At 39.0% G+C, this 21,176-nt stretch overlaps 1 protein-coding gene across 1 annotated transcript in view; it reads right to left on the bottom strand.

The window, feature by feature from the left end:
• Positions 1-21,176, bottom strand: part of LOC306782680 (uncharacterized protein) — a gene marked incomplete at its 5' end in the record, with an annotated part of 36,270 nt that continues 15,094 nt past the window's right edge. The window contains 23 exons of the mRNA XM_079276124.1: positions 1-856; positions 1,650-1,688; positions 2,134-2,178; positions 2,534-2,563; positions 2,723-2,858; positions 3,358-3,486; positions 3,632-3,882; positions 4,007-4,221; positions 4,472-4,542; positions 4,629-4,669; positions 5,477-5,762; positions 5,995-6,023; positions 7,961-8,246; positions 8,966-9,051; positions 9,157-9,442; positions 9,595-9,635; positions 9,961-10,249; positions 11,230-11,273; positions 16,202-16,490; positions 17,189-17,457; positions 18,585-18,870; positions 19,023-19,063; positions 19,391-19,679. Coding sequence (XP_079132250.1) covers positions 591-856; positions 1,650-1,688; positions 2,134-2,178; positions 2,534-2,563; positions 2,723-2,858; positions 3,358-3,486; positions 3,632-3,882; positions 4,007-4,221; positions 4,472-4,542; positions 4,629-4,669; positions 5,477-5,762; positions 5,995-6,023; positions 7,961-8,246; positions 8,966-9,051; positions 9,157-9,442; positions 9,595-9,635; positions 9,961-10,249; positions 11,230-11,273; positions 16,202-16,490; positions 17,189-17,457; positions 18,585-18,870; positions 19,023-19,063; positions 19,391-19,679 — 3,744 coding nt within the window. The 3' untranslated portion in view covers positions 1-590. The remainder of the gene's footprint in view (positions 857-1,649; positions 1,689-2,133; positions 2,179-2,533; positions 2,564-2,722; positions 2,859-3,357; positions 3,487-3,631; positions 3,883-4,006; positions 4,222-4,471; positions 4,543-4,628; positions 4,670-5,476; positions 5,763-5,994; positions 6,024-7,960; positions 8,247-8,965; positions 9,052-9,156; positions 9,443-9,594; positions 9,636-9,960; positions 10,250-11,229; positions 11,274-16,201; positions 16,491-17,188; positions 17,458-18,584; positions 18,871-19,022; positions 19,064-19,390; positions 19,680-21,176) is intronic.

Below are 21,176 nucleotides of genomic sequence, written 5' to 3' on the forward strand. Positions count from 1 at the left end.
TAGCAATCATAAGACTTTATTATGAATGTATATAGATTTCCAAATAGAAAACATTTTAAATGACCCTCCAAAAGTGAACGTATTGTTGTTGGGCAGAATAAAAGTGATTAATAGCACATATATGGCATAAATGAAAGGTTCAACCTGCTTTAGAAGCAACACTTATGGAAAACCATTTATGATCAAGCATGTTTTAATTTACACTAAAATAATTTGGCTAAAAACAGATTTTCATTCCATTTGTTGTTTGTTGGATAAAATCATTACATGTCTGGTGAGAACCTCCATTCATTTCCTACATGATTGTCTGATAAACTTTTGATGAATCTGGTTTTCAACCTTGAAGTAAAACTCATCTCATCATGATCCTCACTGATCAGGCAGAGGAGGCACCGCGCCTCATACACATTGAAACTAATTTAAAGGGAACATGAAGAGGAAACAGCTGTTCAAACATAAAGCCGAAAAGCTTTTTCCTTTTTAGAAACCCCGACAGAGACAGAGCATTAAATTCCCCCGTTGTTATTGTATTACAAAATTGGGCCCATTCGACTGTATATTTGGTCTGAAGATACATTTCACCACAACATTCACTTCTTTTTCTTGAGCTCAGCAACAAGATATTTCTCCTTTTCCTCAAGGATTTTGTAGAAGACTTCTTTGCCTTCACGTCCAGCAGAATGCAGGGGACCAGAGTAGAGCTGCCTCATCTTATCGCTCGTGGTAGGGAGAGCCAAGATTTCAACATAAACCCCGTGTGTGATGACTTTTTTTTTGAGGAGCTCATCCAAAATGGCTCCAATGTTGTTCACTCTGTCGATCAGCGCGGCTATATGTTTATCCACAAAGTCCGCCCCTGAGGACAGAAGGAAAAATGACACAGACATATTAGACATATTAGATTTATTAGATAACATGAAGCCAACTTGATACAACTCTAAGATAAGGACTTCAGATTAAGTAACAGTGATTTCTACAGTTCAGTTGCATGTGTATTGCATTCATTGGAGCGTTTTTTAACTGCATGTGGGTTCCAGGACGAGTACATGTTGTTACAGCTGATGAATAAGGGAACATCTCACTGTCACAAAATGAAGTTTTCTCCAAATGTCATTCCCACATTTTATCTATGATGACATTTTGGGGAAATACACTTATTGGCATCTTGCCACGAGTGAGATTGGCATTTAGCTTAGCTTAGCATAGACATTTAGCTTAGCTTAGCATAGACATTTAGTTTTGCTTAGTTTAGATTTTTAAACTCTGGACAGAGCCAAGCTAACTGTCACTTCCAGTCTTTATGCTAAGCTAAGCTAAATGTCTCCAGGCTCAAGTTCTTTTCTTGATGCACAAACATCACAGAGGTCTTCTCATCCAACTCCAAGAAAGAACACCAAAAAATAATATTTCCCCAAAGTGTCAAACTACTCATTTAAAGTGTAATACTATGACGCAGTACTCATCTGTTCCTTTCTTGAGCCGGTGCTCTGTTTGGAGAACAGTTAGACCTGTTCTACATATACAACCATGCAGCAAATCAGCAACAAGGTTTCAAAGTCAGATTCTGGATTTCTAATGTTCTAAACAATCTGATCAGTGACTGATCACAGGCAGCATGAATTAAATGAGCTAAGAAGACATCATAGTACCTGTGCAGCCACCTTCTGCTCCGGCTGAGGGTCTCACAGCTGAAACAGATTTATGGAAAATTAAAATTGCTCAACGATGGACCGGTCTATGGTCATACATACATGCTACTGTGTTTCTATACACAGCAAGTAAAAAGATCATATTTAATGACACAATTAGAAAACTAATGAAAGCCACAGACTTTGTCTCTCAAATGCTTTTCCTGCACTTAATTTGTCCTCAACTTCCTCTTCCTGGTTTTAAAACATATTGTGCGAGTCAGTGTCATCATACATGTAGAGGGAGGCAGTTTGCCACAGGAAATGTCATCCTGGTGTAAATATTGATTGCTTTTATGCTTAGGTGAGCTAAAGACAATGTTTCACTCTGCAGGAAGATAAAGTTGTATTCTATTCTAAACTTCTATTCTACAATAGATATAAAAGGTTAAATCCTGAAGCACAGTTTTGTCTCATGTTAACAAAAAGTGTAAAAACAACTCACTGTCACTGGAACCGCGGTTTGAGGACTGTTCACCAATCTCTTTCTCTGCCAAAATAGAAAGACAGTATTAGATGATGGATGACGTCAACAACGAACATGATGGAATTACAACTTGAGTTACAGGATTATAGGAAACATTCTGTGATTTATAAACTGGGATCTTGGGTTTGTGCATAAGGTTACGTTGCTTTATGGTTTATGTACAATGTGGTGGTTCAGTTTTCTTCAAGTCTGTCTTAAAATGATAATCACATGTTCATATGTGTATTAAAACTGTTTGTTTTTTATGTTGGACAAACTGAAAGAGTCTTAAAGATTTCCATATCTGAACACAAAACTGCAACGTGGCTGACATCCAAAGTGCACTTCTTCTAAAGACAAATAATTAGAAATGTCTTACCTTGTGAATGAACAGTGCTTTGGTATTCTTCTGGAAATAAAACGCATAAGAAAATAAGATATGGATAAAAAGCTGATTTACTGCCTTTATTTAACAGATGGACATCTGTTTCACTCATGATCCATATTCAATGAAATGAAAGTGGAACATAGGCGGTTCAGATCAATTCTTGTATCATTTGAAACTGACCTTTTCGAATCGTACAGGTCCAGACTGGTTCATGCTCCGTTTTTTTGTTGAGCTTCATCTCAAAGTCTGTGTCTGGCTTTTTTTTGTACACTTCGAAGAAATTTGGGGTTCTGCTTTCATATCTAAGCTTTAAGTCCTGTGGAGCAAAAAAAAGGGAAAGGGAGGGAAGTTAAGACTTTGAGCTTCTGAAGTTTGCAACTGTGATAAGTTTTAGAATAAGGTGGTATTCTAATTTAAATCAAAGACTTGGACAACACAAATGAACACAATTGTGTAAATATTCTCTTCATTGATATTTTGTGAGTTTATTTAGTTTATTCATCACATGTAGAGAACTAGCCGCTTGTGCGCAATGCATCCTGAATTATTTCTTTCTTCAGTTGACTACATTTACCATCAGCATTGATTGGACATCCACATAAAAGATGGAGGATTTTCTCTTTAACTAGACTGTTTCAGAGTGACTTTTGCACGAGACTTGCACTATGTTACCAAAACATGTAAGTGATGTAAAGATGGATAATTCTGTCATAATCTCCCTTTTCTTTAACATATAAAAAAGAGCAATTGTTCGTATCTGTCTCATTTCTGAATCTTGGTTCGCTCCAGAGATTGAAAATAAGTTCAAAACATACCTGAGGATTAATTTCTGCACCCTCCAAAACTGCGGTTAAGATGAAATGATCTTTTATTTTCAGAGACTTCTCTGGATGTGGCTTTCGGATTACTTTGTATCCGTAGGATATTTCCCTCTTCTCCAGTTCCTGTAGAAAAAAAACACAAAAAACATTTCTCAACCGATTTGTTACAAAGTCAAAGCAGCCAACATTGTTCTCAGTCTATTTATCAAGTTATTTTTGGTGCCATTCTAAATCTATTATTGGTATTGACAGTAAGATATGAAATTACCTGTTGTAGACCAGGATCTCGTGGGATCAGATAAACATGGAGTGTGAGGAATGCTGTGTTGGTCTTGTATATTAACACGTTACAGTTTATTTTCACTGAAAAGCCAACTCTCATCAGGACCGCTCTTGGAGAGAAAACGGGTTCACACAGCTTGACATGCGACGATGTGACCTCAGACACTTTTTCCACAACATCTCCACAGTCATCTATGTGCAGGACTGCAAACTTGTCTAATATCGTAGGGTTGTCATCTGTACAAAATAAAAGCAGACAATTAGTGAGGAGAAAAGGTCTGCATCAGTTATTGTAAAACATGCTGTCTGAAATTTAAACAGTCAGTTCATTTTATGTTCATATTTCTTCATGTCCTCTTACCTATGCAGATCCAGTGTGGCAGGTGCACTTCATCTAACTTCCCAGCAAGGACTGTGATGTTTATTAGGGGACCTGCAGCCATGTATTGCATGCTTTTGATCCTCTCCATGGGTTCCTCCCAAGGACAAAACTGGTACTGAAAGCTGACCTTTCCCTGACAGATCCAGCGCAAACCAGAGAGGCTGCATTCAAAGGTTCCTGCTTCAGACTGCAGGCTAAGTCATGAAAAAGAAAATAACTGTTTTATTTATATGCACAAAAATACTGTATTGGGCAACAAAGAGTAGAAGTTTATTAGGTGCAAAATGTATTGCTTTTAATCCTCATATTGTGTTATAATCAGTAACGGCACAGAGAAAGATTTTAGTTTTCCTTCAGTGAAAAAATCCCAAGAACCAAGCTGAAATGTTTCCCTAAAGCTTTTCAATATTTGCTGTGACGCAGTATTCAGGATGTTATTTTTACCTGTAAGTTGGAGCCTCGTCTGCATCTTTACTCTTCACTTCAGGTTCAAGTTTAGTCCAGTCACTGGAGAGCTGATGCAGAGGACAATAATTATGGCAAATATACGTGGAGATGTGTCTTCACATAAATGAACAAATAAATGACTGTAAGAAATTACCAGAATTTCACAACTCGCATGGTCCCAGCTTCTTGAAGGCCCTTGTGAATACACATACAAATTTGTTTGAAATCGGTATTTTAATATATAAAATCATAAGGTAGTTTTCCATGTGTTTTGTGCTTAATATGCTGCTTTAATGATGCAATATATCATGTTGAACGAAGTATACTGATTAGACTAGCTGCATGTAGCTGTCTTAAGTAACCTCATGATGCCTCATGAAAGCTAAATAAAAATAAAAATACAGAAGCTGTCACAAATAACAAATCAAATATGGATTAAAGCAGAATATTTTGTTAGATAAACTCATGTTAAGAATCTATATATTTTTTCAAGACATTTTGTCTTATGGACTGAACGCTCTTGAGTTGGAGATGTTTGGATCAAATGAATCTGTCACATCCTACGCAGTCATCACTGTAATCTAAAAGGCTATTGGTTGCCCCGTCGCTCAAAGGTCCCTGCGGCCGCTCGACCCGGTCGCGGCTTGTTTCTGTCCTGGCCCCTCAGTGGTGGAATGAACTGAATGTCAGGAGAATGTTATAGAATGAGCTGATGTCAGAACAGCAGAGTCGCTGCCCGTCTTTTGGCGCAGACTGAAAACTCACCTCTTCAAGAAGTATTACCCTGAGCCTTCCACTTAGCACTTATTGTATTAGTTTCTTTCTGCACTGTACATTTGCTCTGGTTTATGCTCTTATATGCTTGTTTAAAAAAGGAGATGCACTTATGACTTCTGGTGACTAGTAGTTCTCTTCATGTTCAATACACTTATTGTAAGTCGCTTTGGATAAAAGCATCTGCTAAATGACTGTAATGTAATGTCATTTTTCCCCACAACTTACCTTTGGATCCTGAGCTGAAGTCTGACAACCTCTTCACCAGATCACTCCTGTTCATCTCCATTAAAACTTCACTGGTCACCTCCACAGACTGCTGCTTGTAGATCTCCATCATCATCTCCACTGTTGCATCTCTGTCTGCCGTCTCCATTCTCTGTCTTGATATTCTTGGGAGGCCTTTCTTCATTCTAGTGCGCTGCAGGACGAGCTTGAATTGCTCAAGCTCCCCGTAACTTAGATCTTCTAGTGTTTCCAAAAGCTTCTCCCGAACTGATGTCATGGTTACTTCCTGATAGATTAAAAGTAATCAGAGTGCATTTATGTAATATCGCCACTGTAGTAATGAAACATTAAGCAAGTCATTAAGAGTATTGTAACAATGTATATTTATAGGAGATCAGGCACAATGATACATTTTGAGTTCAAGATCACTATTACTGTCAACATGAGCATATTTTCAAGCTGTAACAATTAAATGAAAGCTGTGTTGTGTAAAATGTGTCTGATCTGACACCACTCACTTTCTTGATTGGTTTCGACAGATGTTCTTCTGAGGAGAAAGAAAACAGAAAATGACTCGTTGACTTATCGCGTGGCTTATCGCCCTGGAAGCCGTTCAACTATCCGCCATCAACCATGAAAAAAATAACCTTTATTTCTGCTTAGTACGTGTTGTACTGAGCCGCGTTTGGTGTGAACGCAGCATTGGTGAGGACTTCACTTCATGGATGTGTGGTGAGGGTAACTAGCCCGTCTATCGATGGTGGATTCCCCTGCTATCAGTTCAAAGGCCGCAATAACTGAATATTTTCCATGATTGACTGAATTTTTTTAAACAATGCCGAAAAAATATGAAGGCTGTCCCTTATTTTAACAGACTAGAGGCCTTGGAGCATGGCTCTATTAGTGACAGAGAGGTGCTGTTGCAGCTGCACCACTGGTGCTGAAGTAGTGCATTCTGCAGGATTTCCTGACTTTAAGTCTTGTAAATGTTTTGTTCATATTTTAATTGTAATTGTCTAATTTTGTAAAATTGCATTGTTCATACTTGCCGGTTTACGCATAATGGCTGCAGTGTGGCCTCTGCTGTTACTCCAGATAATAAATAATGAATTTGCTTCATGCGTGTTGAGATGAAAAATGACTGCACGGTTGGTGTCACTGTCCATCTTTTGTCTCCATGACCTTAAATAAATGCCTAATCTATAAGCTTGTTCTGTATATTGTGATGTCATGAGAAGGAGTGTCATCAATGGGAGATACATCCCCTCGCAGTGGTTGCAGCAAAGACTACAACCCATCATGGCATCTGGGTAACTGACTACAATTCCCATAGTCAGCAGGGCAGCCGGGGCCAAGGCTGCTGCCCAGCTGAAAGAGAGGTGGCTGATTACCCTCGAGAGGTTGGTGTGGGGACAAAGGAGAACATGTTCGGAACGAGTAGGAGAACAGGAGCGAACGAAGAGAGAAAGAGTTTTGTTTTACTTTAAAGACAATGAACCAGAAGTAAAACTGAAGATACTTATGTTTGTTTTTGTAGCGGCTTTCGGCTGGAATTAAGTTGACCTTTTGCTTAAATAATCGAAATATATTATTTTGAGTTCGAAAACAACTGCTTGTCGTCTTCAATTGTGCACCCATGCCTCACAAGCCGATCCCGACCTCTCAAGACATCACAATATTAAGTATTAAACACACACACAGCAAGCGCTGCAGTCCTTGCCTCTGTAATTTCCTCAGTCCTCAGTCAAAAAGTTTAAATTTATTGAAAAAGATAGATGAAATAATTTCCTAAATCCACAACATTTATCGAACAAACTATTCTGCTTCAATCCATATTTGCTGGCATTAAGCCTTTCAAAAACAACTTTTTCACTGTGGTCAAAAACTGTCTGCTCTCCCACATTCCACACAAATGAAGAATCGCATCTAAAGCCTGTTGACATTTAAAGCTTCATCCCAATAGAAGCTTAGACTGTTAAAAACAAAACAAAAAAAGACATTCAGTACAGCCTTTGTCAAAAATGTATTAAAAGCATGAATCTATCTTTTTAAATGTCTTATAATCATTGAAAAATATGAATTAAAGTCACAGGTAATAAATAATACTGTAGATTCAGACAGAATATTTACGACCCTGACAACGAGAAACTTTAAGGCAACCACTCCGTCAGTCAGTCTTTTCTGGACACCAACTGCCCTTTCATAGTAGTTACTGATGTCCCAGATTTGTAAAGATAAATATTACAGTGCTGTCAAATTGGGATATTCAGAATGTAATATAAGTCTCAATTCTGTGATTTCTGCAGTTGAACTAATAAATGTGGTGTTGTTGAATTGCTGCCTACCCTCTATTCTTCAATACGTCACATTAGAAAATAAATAAGTTTGATTATTATTGATTGTTATTGATTATTGTGAATTCTAAGATCTATTTTCTGAGAAACATATTGTATAATGTGAAAGTGTTTGTATTAATTAGCTTACCTGAGAGTCCTAAGCTGGTTTCTGACAACCTCTCTACCAGATCTCTCCTGTTCATCTTCTTTAAAACCTCCTCTGTCACCTCCACAGACCGTTGGCCGTAGGTCTCCATCATCAGCTTCACCATTTCAACTCTGTCTGCCGTCTCCAATCTCTGTCTTGGGATTTTTGGGAGGCCTTTCTTTATTTTAGTGTACTGCAGGACATGTTTGAATTTCTCGAGATCCTGGTAATTCAAATCTTGCAGTGTTTCCAAAAGCTTCTGCTGAACTGATGTCATGGTTGCTTCCTGATGGATTAAAAGTATTCAGAGGTATTAATATCAATGTTAGATAACATTACTTAAGAGCTCAATCTTAATGCCGTGAGAACCAATTTAAAACACTTGGTTTGGTTTGTATCATCATTACAATGTTTGTAACATTATAAATGATGATTGTGATAGAAAATTCTGCCGTGACTTTTCTAGTGTGCTTTATTCAATGTTTGACAAACCTATATGGGATTTCTGTTGTAACCTCCTTCTCCCGGAAGGGAATGTTTAGATTCGATTAGTCGTAAATCTAAACTGCCGTGAGTGTTGTGGGATGTTTAGAATAGATCAGTCATAGACCTTTGATGTAGGGAGTGCAGATAGTAATCACAGAGGGTTTAGCTTCGCGGTAGTAAACCACAGGATCTACGGATTAGGATCTGTAGTAAATGTTTTATTACGGGTACTATTGTGAAATGTGTAGATTAGAAAATAACCAGATGTCTTGGAGAGACACCTTCACCCCTGCTCTCTTGATGCTCTGACCCTTTAAAAGATGTGCTCAAACGGCACGCAGGTCACTCTCTCCATCCCACAGACAACACAGGCACTCTGTGTGATGATTGAGTCTTCCCTGCCACATGATTTTTTTTCCACCACATGATACAAAATATAAATGATGACAATGTTGGTAACAGGATGGTTTTCAATCTGCATCTATAAATGAAAGCTGTAATGTGTAAAGTCAGACTCACGCTCTCTGACAGTGAAGGTTGATATTCATCCACAGAGTGTTCTTTTGAGGAGAAAAGCCATTTAAAAACTCTCTGGGGAATAAAACCTAATGAAGAGTAAAATTGACTTTAATGGGGTTTAGATGCTTCAAAAAGGAATAAAACAAATTCACGACATTTTGAATGTTGTGTTTTTTTTATCTTTGTCTTACCTTTGAGTCCTGAGCTGCTCTCTGACCACCTCCACATTAGATCAGTTCTGTTCATCTTCTCAACAACCTCCCTGGTTAAATCCACAGACTGATGGCCGTAGAACTGCATCATCAGATCCACTGTTTCTTCACCGTCTGCTCTTTGGCTCAACATGTATGAGATGTCTGGGAGGTTCTTCTGTGAGACGATCAACTGCAGGAACACCTGGAATTTCTTTAACCTTGAATGATCTAAATCATTCAAGGTTTCTAAAAGCAGCTGTTTAACAGCTACTTTTGTTGCTACCTGAAAGAAAATCAATACATTTATAAAATCAATTAGTAAATCATGACTTTGGGTCTCATCATTTTTTTCAATGTTAAAGATGACAACATTTTTTCAGCAGCATTGGTGGAATGAAAGCTGTGTTGTATGAAGTCAGATGTGACATTACTCACTCTCTGGATCAGTGCAGATCTGTGTTCATCAGAGAGTTTCTCTGAGGAGAAAAGTAGTAAAAGTCATGAGTGATTGATCTAACGTATGACAATAAATATTGTTCACAGGCAACATTGCTTTTTATAAAGTCTACACAACACAATATTACACTTAAACCACAACAGTCATTGTCTCCTCTCAAAATATGTTTCATACTTCATATCAGTCAAACAATATATTTTGTACACAAGATGATGTGTCTTTTCTCTACATTATCAATCATATTATTCACAATGAAAAGAGAAGAAGCTTATGACACAACTTATGACATATGTGTGAAGTAACAGTTTCATGGTTTTAAGATGTTTTTCTCTTTGTTGTCTTACTTTTGGGTCCTGAGCTGCTGTGTGACAACCTCTGCACCAGATCAGTCCGGTTCATCTTCTTTAAAACCTTCTTGGTCTTGTTCACAGACTGTTGGCCGTAGTTCAGCACCATTAAAAACACCATGTCCTGATTGTCTGTTACCTCTGACAGCATCAATGGGATGTCTGAGGAGAGTCTACTGAAGTCAGTTTGACTCAAGAGGACATCCTTGAACATCTTGAGCTCCTCGTCACTCAAACCAGCCAGCGTTTCCAAAAGCAGCTCGATAACAGACGCCATCGTTTCCACCTGATATATTCAAAGGAAATGTTCATGAGAGAAAAATTAAAAAAAATTAGATTTTTCTGTTCACATTTCATCAATGTCTGTTTCAGAAGCGTGGATGTGGTGAGTACATCAGTCATATCACACAAGATCATGATATGATTCATAATATTTGTCCAATTCATCTCATACACACTACAGTTCTGAAAAAACCTTCTGATGAAAAATTAAGTTGATTTTATTCATCATTTATAATATTTAAGGTGAGGATCATTTTTAATCTACATCTGTTGAATAAAAGCTGCATTGTCTAAAGTAGCGCTGCAACTTATTATTATTTACATAAGTTAATGACTTGCAATTTCTATTTTTCAATATACAAAACAATCAGTGTACAAATATCTATAAATACATCTTATGTCCTTCCCCATTGCTCCCTCCCAACCCCGTGCAACTCCAAGAACAAGTGGGATGAACAACATTTCAATCAATCAATAATGTGCCTTCATAGAAATAATATTAAGAAATATAAATAAAATAACATAAATACATTAATCCTTTTTAGAACATAACATAAAATCCACCTGGAGAACTTGAGATTCATCAGCTTCCTACTTACCCGTACTCCTGTGCACTCATTTCAGTTAACTATCATTCTTATTATTGATGAATGTGACGATTATTTTCTAAATTGATGGATTCATTGTTTGGTCTATAAAATGTCAGAAAATGGTTAAAGATCACAATTCCCTAAAGTCCACGTTGACATCTTTAAAAGTCTTGTTCTGTCTGACTCAACAGCCCAAACCCAAAAATATTCAGTTTACAATGATACAGAACAGAGAAAAGAAGATCTTCAACAATATTTCACATTTTTGCGAAACAAAAAGTACTTCAATGATTAAGAGATTGTCAAAATAGTTGTGATTTATTTTCTGTTGATCAACTGATTGATTAATTGTTTCAGCTTTAGTTTAAAGTCAGACAGATGTGACATTACTCACCTTCTGGATCAGTCCAGGCCAATGTTCATCCACAGTGTGTTTCTCTGAGGAGAAAATAAATATAGATGATTGATTCAACACCAAGCTTTATAATAACACTGTTGGGGTCTGACCAAATGGCTTCAATATGTGCTGTGGACAATGAGAATCAGGCCTTAACTTTTTCAAGCAAAGGTCTCATCCTGACTTGTAGTTTGATGAGAACAAGCCTCCTCTGGGTGGAATTTCACACTTGGGTGTAAATTCACCCCCCCCCCCCCCCCCAAAAACTATGGGTCCTGAAGTCACCTGATTGGCCGAGAGCCAAGAGACCCGAGGACCACTGTGGTTCAGCCACTGTTCTATAAAACTGTCTCCTTCCCCCATCTCCACGCTTTTTCCAATTTTCCCTCCGGGGTTAACAGGAGGCACGCAACCGCTCTCTTCCCTCGGACCCCGGTCCAGGCCACAGAGAATCCAGCTTTCCCCGCCAGCGCGACGCCGGCCACGAGGAAGCACGGCCCTTCACCCCCTCCTCAAACCCTGTCAGGTCACGAGCCATTTCGCTGGACGAAACAGCCCGCGATAACGAATCCGCTTCAGCGATCCGTTCAGTGCTTTTTGCTCCTTTTTCTTTTTGCGCACACTCCGGCAGGAAGACGTATAATCCTCTCCTGACCGATGATTACCGGGAGACCTACGGACCACGTCGTCTCAGCCGAAGTTAAACTGTCCTCCCTGCAGCGAGGATAGTTCACGTCTGCGTTTGCTCCAGAGCCACGCCGACGGACCGAAGCCGCACCAGCAAACGCCGTGCGACACACAGCGCCCGCTGCAAAGCCGCGCCGACCCGCAAGCTCCCCCCTGTCCCCCTTCCCGACGAGGAAAACGGACCACTTTGCTCACGAACACTTCAACGTTGCAACGAAGCATCGACAAGTAAGATTCTTGGCATTTGGGCATAGCTTAGCTTAAATTATCGTAAGTTTAATTCAGGTCATTCATTTATATGTTGATATTCCCGTGTTTTTGTGTGTTTAAGTTACTGTCGCATGATATTGAGATATGGCGCAACTCCTCGCGGACGAGAGAAGCTCCGCTGTATTCGTGTATTAACTATGACTGTTTGCTTGGGATTTATTTGATTTCTTTTCATTTGTTTTACTACACTTCGTGTAGTATTCTCTCCTCATTAAATCAGCTCTGTGAGTGAAGTGTGGAATCTCGGCTATCGTACATAACTGCTGGCAGTTCTACCGACAACGGCACGTTGTGTACGATACGCCAGCGATCCCCATTCTCACTGCAACGCGGACCGCGCGCAGAAGTTTGATTCATGACCCCCACCTTTGCGCTCTCTTTCTTATCTCTGCCCCTGGGGAAACCCCGTTGAAACGATCGCCTCACAACACACGTGCTGCATCGGCACACGTGATTACGTACAGCAGTCCCATTCTGCCATTTTGGCCCGCGTCACTCGACTCCGCCATCTTTGTAGTTTTTAGCTGTAGTTCTTAAGGCCCCTCCCCTTTTGGCCAGCGTCACTCGACGCCGCCATCTTTGTAGTCTCTGGCTGTAGCTGTAAGACTCTTCTTCCTTTTCACCCACAGACCCACACACACACACACACACACACACACACACAGACATACACCCTCATCCATTTTATTCATTCTTTAGTTTAGGCATATAAAATTGTATGATAATGTTTGTTGGTTGCAATAGTAATTGATTTTATCATTTATTATTTTGATTTAATAAACTCTGTTATACTTTAAGGAGCAGTCGTCTGTGATTACTTGTGCATATGTATTTGATAAGACTGTATGTAGTAGCCTGTGCTCGAACTTAAAACCTTCACTGTCACTGAATGTATAGTCATACGCAGACTATTGACATTATGAGTGACTACTAATTATGAGACTTAGTTTTATCGTTTGGTTATTGGTCCCTGTTCGCAGGGTGGTGCCCCGTTTTTATTAATAATCATTAATAATTGTTACATACATCAATAATTCTATTGATGTCAAGAATTCAGTTTCTTAAATGCTGATAACCCAAACACGCTCCTTTAGATCCCAACAACACACTGTCAGACTACAAGAACTATAATGTTAAGGATGATCGCATTATGAACAGAAAATCTACTGAATACCATCATAAAAATAAACTACCGTCTTCTTTGCGAGACTGAAATGTAAATTAAAGTAACTTCATGGCTTTGAGGAATTATTTTTCTTCAAGTTCAATGAATAATATTCAACAGATTCATGTGAAATTATGTTGACAACATCAACCAAATTCACATTGGGTTCTATACAATACTGGTGATAATGAAATCAAGATACACAAATTTAATGGACCAAAAAACAAACAAGATCACGTGTCCCAATAAAGAAAATGTTTTTAAAGAATAGATGTTGAGAGACTTTTGAAACCACAAAATGTACAAACTAGAGTTGCTGACTCTCAGTTGTATTTCTAGTCATGCAACTAGTCGAGATGCAGTTTACATCCATGTCTGTCGAAAATGTTGGGAACGAAAAGGAGCGTGTTTGAGCCAACAGCAAATATGAAAAACTAAATTATTGACATCAATAGAATTATTAATGTCAGTAAGATTATTCACAATTTGTAATAATAACGGGGCACTACCCTGTGAACAGGGACCAATAACCAAACTATAAACTAAGTCTCATAATTAGTATTCACTCACAATGTCAATAGTCAAATACTATTTAACATTCAGAGTGAAAGGGAAGGTTTGAATTTGAGCACGGGCCACATATCCAGTTATCACCACAATACACATGCACCAAGTTATCACAGACAGCTGTTCTTTAAAGTACAACAGAGCTTATTAAGTATCAATAATAATGATCTCCTCAACTAATGTCTAAAACTAACAACAAATACTACACATTTATGAGCATGCTATCAAAAATCAACAAACTGTGGTAAGAGGGAGAGTGTGTGTATCAACAACAACAACAAGGTATCATTGCAGCACTTAAGAAGTTATATTTGTCTCCTCCCCTTTTCTTTGCTGATCCAAAAAAAGATCCGTGACTCAAAAACCGTGATCCGATCCGAACCGTGAGCTTTGTGATCCGTTGCAGCCCGAGTAATTAGCATATGAATTATTGAGTTATGTCTAAAAACGTGTTTTATGAGGTCAGAGTGACCTTTGACCACCAACATCTAATCAGTTCATCCTTGAGTCCAGGTGGACGTTTGTGCCAAATCTGAAGAAATTCCCTCCAGGCGTTCCTGAGACATCACGTTCACGACAATGGACCAGATGGAAGTACGTATGGACAACCCGAGAACATAAAGCCTCCGCCCACGACCACAAGTCAACAGACTCATGAACCCCTCACAACATCTTCACTTTGAAGTTGAAATCCAAAACATTCACCTCTGAAGTAATATTTGTCTGATTTAACATGCAGTCTTTATTTTGTATGCACAAGTATATTTATTTAGTTAAACTAGACGCTTCAAAAAGACAGTGAACAACTAACTCTGTGAAGCTTATAAAGTTCAGTTTTTGTTGAGAATGTGTTTGAGAGGTGTTCTTTCAACTCTTTGGTAGTTTTGCTGTCATGGCGGGCCTATATGGTGTTGCATTGCTTTATACCAGGGATTCCCAAAGTGGGGTGCGCGAGCTGCCTCTAGGGGGTGCGCGAGAGGAAAAGTGTAATGGCGGTCTGATGGTGTAATAATATTAAATATTAAAAAAAAATGTAATTTTAATTTAAAAACTGTCAGGTGGGACATCTGAAGCTATCAGTCGTAAAAGAGGAGAGGGACAGAGAGAGAGAGAGGAATCGGAGGCGAGGGGAACGGAGAGGTGCGTGGGGAGAGACCGGGAGAAGAAATCGAGTCAGAGGAAGATGAGACGGAGGAAGGAGGAAGGGATTGCACAGACAAATCGGGAGCACATCGGCCCATCGCGGAGTCAAGGTGAAAAAGAGGAAACGAGAGTGAGCATCAGACTGGGAAAAAAAGAGGAAATATGATGAAAATGATCTGTGTCTGGGCTTCACTTGGATTGGCAACGCAGATTCCCCAAAGCCACAGTGCGTGGTGTGCAGCGAGGTTCTGGCTAACAGTCTGAAGCTCTTATTTACGTCGCCACCTGAACACCAAGCATGCCAGTGCAAGTCAAAAGCCCCTTACATTCTTTATATCGAAATTGGAGGAGTTACAAAACAGCCAAAACAACTGCAGTCTCATTCATGTGTTGGGTCTATAAATGACGCACTACGGGCTTCATATCTGGTTACAGAATAGCGAGAAAGGGGCTACCGCACACAATCACTGAAGACGTGAGCTTGCCAGCTGCCAGAGAGATGGTGGAATGTATGATTGGGGAGAAAGAAGCAAAAAAGTTGGACATGATCCCGGTGTCCAACAACACTGTGTCGCGCCGCATCGATGCTTTGTCCGAAGACATCCTGGCTACATTAGTCGCTCATTAATTGTAAATTAAATGTGATAATCTGCCTCTGAGCCTGTGCGTGTGTCCTCACATCCGTATTGCTCTTTAAAAGTGACGCCTTGTGTCACTGAAAGTTATTGAAACTTTGTTGCAGTGTTTCAGGGCGTTTTCACACCTTCAGTTCGTTTGCTTTGTTCCGATTCAGGGATTAATATGATACAATGTTGCATTTGCTCCTTTGTTCGGTTTGTGTTCACACTGCAACATTTAACAGCGGACTAAATCTTGTAAACAAATGCCACGCGCGAGCAAACTGTTCTCTCATTGGTCCGATTCTTATGCGGCTATGAAGGCTTAAAAGGCTCTGTTGCGTCTTCTTTTTTTTTTTTTTATTAATGGGGGGGGGGGGGGGGTGCGCGAACCCGGTCGGGATGTAGAAGGGGGTGCGCGGCCTAAAAAGTTTGGGAACCGCTGCTTTATACTATAAGCTGCTGTATTTGTAACCGTGCATATTAAATATTATTAATGTGACCGTTATCTTTATCTTACCTTTGGGTTCTGAGCTGGTCTCTGACAGCCTCTGCACCAGATCAGTCCTGTTCATGTCCATGAAAACCTCCTTGGTCACCTCCACAGACTGTTGATTCCATATCTCCATCATCACATTCACCAGTAGGTCTGCCATGTGTGCCGTATGCAGTCGACTCCATAAGAATCGTGGAAGGCCCCAGTGGAGGAAGTTGAACAGCAGCAACCACCTGAATTTCTTTAACTCTTCGGAGCTCAAATCATTGAGAGTTTCCAAAAGCAGCTCTTCATCAGTCATCATTGTTTCCACCTGGAAAATTCCAATTATATGTTCATGAAGGAAACATGTTCATGAGAACCACTGCTCTGTAAAGGAACAGCTTGAATTCCTCCACACAGAGCATGATGGGTCATTGGATGGTTTACATGTAAAATGATGTGAATCACAGGCTCTGACTTTCAGACACCAGGTCAACTCAGTGGAACACTTCTGGGAGATTTTGGACTGAAGTTTAGGCAGCGCTCTAAACCAACATCATCAAAACAGCAAATAAATGCACGTCATGTGGTCGGTGCTCATCTCTCCAGCACAGTTCCAGCTAATTTATGATGTTTTGCAAAATGCCGATTTTCAGTTATGCAGCAAAAGTAGTTTGAGAAGTTTCTATTGATGTTTTCTTGACTCTGTTTAAATTGTGACGTGTGTGAATGTGACTACAGCTGCTGTCCTTCATAAGGGAACACGCTGTAAACTGATCAGAGCTACGCTTTTTAGGCCGACAGGAGACGAGCAAATCACATTTTCTAGTGGAGGATTCCTTCAGGGATTTTAGAAATATTACCCAAAGTTTGACTTGTATTCACAAAATATTTGTTTTATCACATTCACTTAAAATGAGATTCTCAATTGTATTTACCTATTGAGTCTCAAAAACTGACTATATGAGAGGTTCCACCTGTGATCTCCACACTTCTTAAAATGCTTTACATCACTAAGGATTTACTCACTGGCACTTCTGTTCCACTGAGCTCATGGATTAGATCTGGCTCATGTTTGTTCAGGAATCTGTAGAACATCGCTTTTCCTTGACCTCCGCTGGATCCCAAAGGCCCACTAAAGAGCGCCGTCATCTTCTCCTGAGAGGTAGGCAGAGCCTTGATCTCATCATAACTATCTTGTTGGATGATGTTTTCGTGGAGGAGCTCATCCAAAAAGGGTGCAATGTTGCTCACTCTCTTGATCAGATTGACTTGATGTTTCTCCACAAAGTGCTCCCCTGAGGAAACAGTGAAATACATTTGTTTAGAAGAGAAGTTTCATTACAAGATGCTTTAAAACTCCTACTTATATAATTTAAAGTGTAGATAACGGAGATTCTTCAAATGTAAGAATAAAGACAATTTGCGACATGGATTTTTTAGGAAAAGTTATTAAGATTCTGTAACAGTGATTTCTATCGTTCAGTTGTTTGTGTATTGCATTCATTGAAGCATTTTAACTGCATGTGTGAAAAACAAACATCACACATACAACTGTGTTTTAGAGCGATAGTGACTCAAGTGTTCATTTTGATGTTTTATTTATTTAATTATTATTCAAATTGTGAATTTACAATTTTGGATTTAAACAACAGCTGAAAGACACATTTTATATTCATGAGATGTTTCCTCCAAATGTCATTCTGAAAAGTTCTCACATCTTTTTGATTTTAATGACATTTTGTTCAATACATTTAGATGTTTAGCTTCGCTTAGCATAACAACTGGAGGCACGGGAGAACAGCTAGTCAGTCCAAAGTTTGTGTTTTATTGAACCAATACAAAAATATTTGACATTTTAATTGTTGATCTTCAGATGTGCTGGAGTTCTGTACTGAGCCAGACTAACTGTTAAATTAGGAGGTTTCAGAGTAAGTTTCTGTTTTTCTAGATAATCACTTTCAATTAACTAACAGATTATATCCGCTTTAGAGCTCAGGAAAAACAAAATCGTTAGATCGTAGAATTAGTAAAATAATTTTGCAATGAAAAGTGCATTTCCTAATATCTATATAATGGTCCACAGATATAATTTATTAACTACTAAACTATAGAGGGTATCCTAACAGCCCTACCATCAGTGCTGGAAGAGGTACTCAGATCTTTAACTTTAGTAAAAATAGTAATACCATGGTAGAAATACTGTTACAAGTAAAAGTACATAAGTACCAAAGTAAAAGTACTATTACAGGCTATTTTACTGGACTATAGACTGATACAATAAAAGTCTCTCTCTCTCTCTCTCTCTCTCTCTCTCTCTCTCTCTCTCTCTCTCTCTCTCTCTCTCTGTGACTGTATATTTTACCTTTAAACTTTCAATTTTGAGACACATGATTATGTCATGTGTTGTTTATCTTTGTCTTACCTTTGAGTGCTGAGCTGCTCTCTGACCACCTCCACATTAGATCAGTTCTGTTCATCTTCTCAACAACCTCCCTGGTTAAATCCACAGACTGACGGCCGTAGAGCTGCACCATCAGATCCACTGTTTCTTCACTGTCTGCTCTTTGTCTCAACATTGATGAGATGTTTGGGAGGTTCTTCTGTGAGACGATCAACTGCAGGAACTTCTTGAATTTCTTTAACTCTGAATGATCTAAACCATTCAAGGTTTCTAAAAGCAGCTGTTTAACAGCTACTATTGTTGCTACCTGAAAGAAAATCAATACATTTATAAAATCAATTAGTAAATCATGACTTTGGGTCTTATCATTTTTTTAAATGTTAAAGATGACAACATTTTTTCAGCAGCATTGGTGGAATGAAAGCTGTGTTGTATGAAGTCAGATGTGACATTACTCACTCTCTGGATCAGTGCAGATCTGTGTTCATCAGAGAGTTTCTCTGAGGAGAAAAGTAGTAAAAGTCATGAGTGATTGATCTAACATCTGACAATAAATATTGTTCACAGGCAACATTGCTTTTCATGAAATCTACACAACACAATATTACACTTAAACCACAACAGTCATTGTCTCCTCTCCCAAAATATGTTTCATACTTCATATCAGTCATACAATATATTTTGTACACAAGATGATGTGTCTTTTCTCTACATTATCAATCACAGTATTCAAAATGAAAAGAGAAGAAGCTTATGACACAACCTATGACATACGTGTGAAGTAACAGTTTCATGGTTTTAAGATGTTTTTCTCTTTGTTGTCTTACTTTTGGGTCTTGAGCTGCTGTGTGACAACATCTGCACCAGATCAGTCCGGTTCACCTTCTTTAAAACCTCCTTGATCTTGTTCACAGACTGTTGGCCGTAGATCAGCACCATTAAAAACACCATGTCCTGCTTGTCTGTTACCTCTGACAGCATCAATGTGATGTCTCTGGAGTGTCTGCGGAAGTCAGTTTGACTCCAGAGGTCATACTTGAACATCTCGAGGTCCCAGTCACTCAAACCAGCCAGCGTTTCCAAAAGCAGCTCGATAACAGACGCCATCGTTTCCACCTGATATATTCAAAGGAAATGTTCATGAGAGAAAAATTAAAAAAATTAGATTTTTCTGTTCACATTTCATCAATGTCTGTTTTAGAAACGTTGATGTGGTGAGTACATCAGTCATATCACACAAGGTCATGATATGATTCATAATATTTGTCCAATTCATCTCATACACACTACAGTTCTGAAAAAACCTTCTGATGAAAAATTAAGTTGATTTTATTCATCATTTATAATATTTAAGGTGAGGATCATTTTTAATCTACATCTGTTGAATAAAAGCTGCATTGTCTAAAGTAGCGCTTGTAAATAAAATATATTCATTCACTGTTAAATAATATGCGCTATAATTGTAAAGCTTATATTGCGGAGTTGTGAGGTCACTGTAAGTAGGTCAAAAACGCCGAATGGGGCATTCCGTCGCTCGTTCGTACGATAGGAACAGATACAGTGGCCCTGAAAGTAAACGCTTGCTTAAACCACCAGATTAGGGCAGAAACTGCCATTTTAGAGTAAGAAAAGACCTCTTTTTATCTATTCACACAGAGACTTCGAAATAGTTTAGAACTACACTCCTTTCATTTTCTTCACCTCAAGTGTTAACAATATGCTGTAGATCAACATTTCACACACACTGACGTTCCAGAGAAGGCAGGTTTCGGACGTGAGCCAGTGTGGATGACGCTGTCCAGAGCTCCATCAGGTCATCTGAATGCTAAAAACAGATCCACCTCTCCTTTTATTTTGACCAATGGCTCCACAAGGAGAACCAGATGGACACGCCTGCGCACTCTGCTATAAGCGCTCTTTGGTTTCACTTTTGGCACTCTTTGCTTTTGCTAGAGTCCGTGCACGTTTAACTGCTGGACATAATACTTCTGTCACAAATAAATCTTATTGCTTGAATTGAGCTAAACGCCTCGATCTCAGTCTGTTAACTCGATCTTCATTCTTAACATGGTAGCAGAGAATGGTTATCCAAGATCCAAGACTATTTTTCATCGAGTAACAGACTTTCTTCTGTCGACAGAAAGGAAAAAAAAGCCGTTTCCCCTCGAGGCTGCAGGAGGCCTCAGGCCTACAGGGCCATTCTGCTCAACTCTGAGAAACTGATCAAACAGCGCGCTGAATCAAAAGGTAAAGCAGAGCCTATTTAAATGAAGTCTGCGTATTGTATGTAGGAAAAAAACTAAATTGAATTGATCGGAAGTACTGGAGTGTGAGTATGAATTGCCTTGACTAAATTTTTAAAGATAAATTGCCGAGCATTGTGACAGAATTGTTATGACAGCAGTGGGGTTTTTTACTATAGCATGTACATGTGTGTGAGTGGATCTAACAGAAATTGATGGTTGTTAACATTGTATAGGCTGCCATTGTGTTCACCGCGTAAGCTTTGATTGACTGTTCAGAGGTTACACAGCCGTGGCGAAAGCTTCGGTTCGCTGACCAATGACGGTCTGAAAGACTGAATTCCGGGACACACTGTTGATTTATGCGAAG

The sequence above is a fragment of the Melanostigma gelatinosum genome, assembly GCF_949748355.1.
Source record: "Melanostigma gelatinosum genome assembly, chromosome: 9".
NCBI lineage: Eukaryota > Metazoa > Chordata > Actinopteri > Perciformes > Zoarcidae > Melanostigma > Melanostigma gelatinosum.